At 51.6% G+C, this 4,973-nt stretch overlaps 1 protein-coding gene across 2 annotated transcripts; it reads left to right on the top strand.

The window, feature by feature from the left end:
• Positions 1 to 65: 65 nt before the first annotated feature.
• Positions 66 to 4,958, top strand: RITA1 (RBPJ interacting and tubulin associated 1). Of its 2 annotated transcripts, XM_082698555.1 has the most exons (4): positions 66 to 326; positions 501 to 644; positions 1,021 to 1,383; positions 3,890 to 4,958. In XM_082698555.1, exons 3-4 carry the CDS (start codon positions 1,076 to 1,078, stop codon positions 4,395 to 4,397), a joined length of 816 nt encoding a protein of 271 aa, XP_082554681.1. In that variant the 5' UTR covers positions 66 to 326; positions 501 to 644; positions 1,021 to 1,075; the 3' UTR covers positions 4,398 to 4,958. The 2 variants fall into 2 exon arrangements, with proteins under 2 accessions (XP_082554681.1, XP_082554682.1); XM_082698556.1 differs by lacking the exon at positions 66 to 326 and having other exon boundaries at positions 528 to 644; positions 874 to 1,383.
• Positions 4,959 to 4,973: the final 15 nt, after the last annotated feature.

Raw genomic sequence — 4,973 nt, 5'->3', positions numbered from 1 at the left:
GGAACGGGGTGCCCTCCCCCCCGGTGCTGATGGTTCCGGCCGCGCCGCCCCGCCCCTTGCTGGTTGCCGTGGGCTGCGCGCGCGGGTCACACGTCTCTAGGACCTGGCCTGCGGCGTGAGTCGGTCCCTGCGGTTCCCGGGGCTGGGGCTGGGGCTGGGGCGAGGGGTGTGAGACGGCTCGAGGTACCTGGGCTCCAGGGCTCCCGGACTCCCGGGGTTTCGGCTGCAGATAAACTGGGTTCTCGGAGACATCTGCCGCGGAGTCCAGACCTGGTGAGGAGGGGGCGCAGAGGTTGCAGCCGGCATCCTGGAACGGAGATGCTCAGGTAGGAAGATAAGTCAAGAATGTAGGGACCTCGGATATAAACCGGGCACTGACTTGGGGAGCGGGGAATATGGGGCAATTGGAGGGATGGGTGTGACCCGCCAGTCGTAGAATGGTTAAGTGCATAAACTCTGCTCTCCTCTGTCAGGTTCTGATTTCTCTTCTACTGTTCTAGCTTTTATTAGGTGCGACTTACAGGTGTGACGTGGGCTTCTGAAGTCTCAGTTTTGTCATCTGTAGAATGGACATAACCAAAGCTGCTTCAAAGGACTATTACGAGGATTAAATGAAACAATGCTTGCAAAGCTTTTTGCACAAGGTAGGCATGAGATAATGCTGGTTGTTCACCCCATAAACATATACAGGATATAAGGACCTGCCCTGTCTCCCCATCCCACCATGCTAAGTTTTCTCATTGGTGCCAAAATAGGTACAGGCCCCATCTCTTCATCCCCCTAGCGTTCAACACTGAGCATTGTATGCTAGGAATGCATATATATTCATTAAATATTTGCCAGTAGCACCTCTTCTTCCTCTTGTTCTGACAGCCAAAAGACAGATGAACACATTTCTGAAGTGTCCCCTGGGACTGGCAGCTCCCCTTTTGTCCTTGGGTTGGGAACTTAAGAGACAGACTAATCTTCCTCTGCTGGGACTGACAAGTGGACGGGTGCCACCCTGACCCCCTTTCACAGGGAGCCCTGGAGGCAGGACCTGGCAGGCAAAGCATGCCTGCTATCACGCAGAACCATGGGCAGCATGAAGACCCCTGTGGAGCTGGCCGTCAGTGGGATGCAGACCCTTCATCTTCAGCATCGTTGCCGGGGCAGCCACCGGGTCAAGGCTAGGGCGTCATATGTGGATGAGTCTTTGTTTGGCAGCCCTGCGTCTACCCGGCCCACACCACCAGACTTTGACCCACCCTGGGTGGAGAAGACTAACAGAACCAGTGGAGTGGGCACAGGGACATCACGGGCCTCAGGGACCAATGGGAGCTGTGAGACCTCCTCCAGGGGCAGCACCCCAACCCTCACACCAAGGAAGAAGAACAAATACAGGTAACAGGATAGGGTGATACACTCATTCCTGTACCCATGAAGCCACCTGGGTTCCTAGTAGAGCCTTGCTGTTGAAATGCTGTGTGACTTTGGGCGAGTACCTTGACCTCTCTGAGCTGCAGTTTCCTGATGTGGAAAATGGGACCTAGTGGGATTATTGAGAATAAATGAAGTGATGTGTGGAGAGGGCTTGGCATAGTACCCTGACAGGAAGCTCTCAGTAAGTGATGGGAACTATGGTTGAACATCCATTTCCAAATGCCACAGACCAAGCCAGTGAGGTCCACGGTGTGTGTGTGGGAGGGTGTCAGGTGATCACAGAGCAAGATCACAGAGCCAGTTTGCGTAAGAAAATTAATGTGGTTGATCCATGAAATGACATAGACATGGTGGGTCCCAGTCTCAGCAAGTTGTTTCGGAAATGGCTTTTGCCGCCATTTCATGAACAAGCTAGAAAAACAGAGTTGATGCTGATAGTTATTATTGTAAGTTAATGAATTAGGTTATTTGGATTATTTCAGGTTGGTATCAGCCTGGAGGGATGTGCCTAGTGGTGGGCCACAGGGCTCGCTCTTGTTTATTTTTCTCAGTGGTTTGGACAAAACACTGAAGATTAGAATATTAGTCATTTATAGCCACTATAATAAAATACCATGGACTGGGAAGCTTAAACAACAGGAATTCGTTTTCTCACAGTTCTACAAGCTAGACGTCCAAGTTCAAGGTACTAGAAGGCTGAAACCTATCCTTGGCTTACAGAGAGTCACTTCCTCGCCCTGTTCTTATATGACCTTTTCTCTGTGAGCATGTACATTCGTGGGGTCTCCCCCCTTCTTACAAGGACAGCAGCCCTGTTGCTTTACAGCCTACCTATAGGACCGCATTTAAACCTAATTATGTCTTTCCAATTCAGTGTGAATTTCGGGAAGACGTACTTCAGTCTGTAACAACCAGCCAATCCTATTTAGGGTCCATTCCAAGCCAGGAGGGTCATGGATTGGTGGAACGAAGTACAGTGGGAATGGGTCCCTATTTAAGGAGATAAAATTCAGTGAGAGAAAAAGCAAGAGTCTCTTATTATTATGCCAGCTTGAGTGCCATGCATTTGATGTAGGGGTTGTAAAGTTGGGTCAGGTTGACATTAGCGACACTGCCACCTACAACGTAGCTGAAAACGCTGATGTAAGTATGGGCCACATTCACAGAGGTATAGTGTCCATGACAAGGGAGGTCAACTCCATGCTGTCCTGGAGGATGGAATTTTGTGCATGATGCTGACGGGTAGAGAGTGTCAAGTGAGAAGGTGCATGAGAGAGAGAGAGATGCTACTGAGTAAAACCTTTGGCGCCAGACAGACCTAGGCAACAAGCGGCTATGGTTTGAGCAATTAAATCAAGTGGCAAAAAGTGGACTTTTCAAAGACTTGGGGTTTGAACACAGAAGCACTTTCAGTCCTGGCCAAAAGACATGGAGCTGACACCTCACTGGCGTGCCGTGAATATTTGTGAGATTAATAGAAAAAAATAGTTGCTGAGTGAATCTCATTAAAAGGGAGAAGCTTAGAAGTCCCTTATACCTGACAGGCTGATCCTAGAGCTTGGGTCCTTGAGCATGGCTGGATTTGAATCTTGTCTCCACCCTCTTGCTGATGAAAGGAGCGGGGCTTCCCCTCCCTATGCCTCCTTTTTCTGTTTGTAAGATGGGATTATCATATCTCCCTCCTGTGGACGTTTGTGAGAAATAATGAGATGATGCCCATGGCAGGCTGAGTTCTGGGTCTGCACTTAAAGAGCCCTCAATAAATACTCAAACATTTCCAAAAAACTTCTCTAGTGATGAGGCAAGGTCAGCATTGTAACACAAGTTCAAAGTGAGCGCCCTCTCAAGGCCAGGCACCACCCTGTGACATTTCAAATACAGTGACCACAGGGCTGCAGAGAGCTTGGCTGACAAGGCCACTAGGGAGAAGGAAAATTGGAGGTTAAAAAAAAAAAAAGTAAAGACTGTAAGATTGGGGCTCTATGAACTGGGACTCTGAGATACAAGTGACAGAAAACTTGCCCAAACTGGCTTCAGCAGAAAAAGGATGTTTAAGGCTTGTTTGTCAAGGGCTCAAATTGTTGTTGGAGGCCGGCTTATGAGGGCCAGTTGGCAAACATCTTTCTTAGTAGTTTCAACAAGAGTCCTAAGGCAGGCGCTCATTGGATGGAATGAGTCCTGTGGCCTTTCCCAAGCCAATCAGTGTGGCCAGGAAGATGGAATATGCAAATTAGCCAGGCCTGGACATGCATAAGGGAAAGGGGGAGGTCAGGGTGCAGGAGACTGGCTCCTTGGCAGGGGAAAAACAACAGACATGGGGCTGTGGCCTCGCTGTTAATGCCGGTCTAGGAGACAGGGACTTTGGGATCTAGAGGCAGCCCTTGCTGCCACTGCAGATGGCAGGGGATGAAGGTTTTTAGGGTTTGTTCATTCCCCCAGCTCACTGCATTTCTTTTCCCTTTGCCAGACTGATCAGCCACACTCCTTCTTACTGTGATGAGTCGCTGTTTGGCTCCCGACCCGAGGGCACCACCTGGGAAGGCCCGTCGATGGCAAAGGGGGGCGCTGCCAAACTCCATGCCCTCTTCTGGACCCCCCCAGCCACCCCTAGGGGCAGCTACTCGTCCCGCCCCAGGGAGACCCCACTGCGAGCCATTCACCCAGCTGGTCCGTTGAAGACAGAGCCCACAGTGGCGGCAGACTCCCAGAAGCTGTGCAGGGGTGGGTTAGACTCTCCACAGCCTCGGAGGCGGGAGCGTTCTCATTCCCTCACACTCCTGAATGTCCCCAGCACTGGTCGCCCACCCGCCAGTGCCCCCCACGCCAGCGGGCCTCGGGATCCCAGGCCTTTCCCGTCAGGGGTGACCTTCCAGAGCCCCCTAGTGACGCCCAGGGCTCGCTCGGTTCGTGTTTCAGTGCCAGCCGCCCCTCAGCAAGGTGGGGCCTCCCAGAAACTGAAGCCCCCTTGGAAATGAGTTTCTTGGTCCTCTCATCAGGTCTGCCCGCGGGGTTACTGTGAGGGGCCCAGTTTCAGAGGAGGGCAGACCAGAGTCTCCTAGGTAACCATGAGGCACTGGAGATGTGCTCAGGGGTGGGGGCTGGGGGCAGACATAGCGAGAGTGGGCAGTGCCTCCCTTTATGCTGACAACCGCCAGTTTCTTCCTATCTTTTACCCCACCATGGGGATTCACGGCTGCCCCTTGAGATGTCTGTTCCACTCTTGCTAGAGCTACCGGCCGTATGAGTGCCAACCTAGGGTGCCCCTGGGAGGGGTCCACCACTCCATCACTCCCACAACATCCTCTTGCTGCTACAGGTGGGTAAGTGGCACGATCACCAATCTGGTGGGTCCCTTCTTCCTTCCAGCCAAGTTTCCTGGTCAAGATGCGTCTCCAGCTGAATCTGGAGTTTTCCCAGGCACAGTGAATGCACCATGGGGAGCAGAGGAGCTGGGTGACACGTGGGTGGACATATTTTTATTTTAATAATCATGTATTTATTTTCACATATTAAAAATGTATCAGTAGCTCATCAAAGACATGCCTTGACTA

This window comes from Mustela nivalis (genome assembly GCF_964662115.1).
Source record: "Mustela nivalis genome assembly, chromosome: 14".
Taxonomy (NCBI): Eukaryota; Metazoa; Chordata; class Mammalia; order Carnivora; family Mustelidae; genus Mustela; species Mustela nivalis.
This window is presented reverse-complemented; position numbering and strand designations above follow the sequence as displayed.

Excerpts from the sequence above, each read along its gene's own strand:
- RITA1 (XM_082698555.1), top strand. The coding sequence starts at position 1,076 with ATGGGCAGCATGAAGACCCCTGTGGAGCTGGCCGTCAGTGGGATGCAG. Across the intron at positions 1,384-3,889 it reads AGGAAGAAGAACAAATACAG|ACTGATCAGCCACACTCCTT; the intron begins GTAACAGGATAG and ends TCCCTTTGCCAG.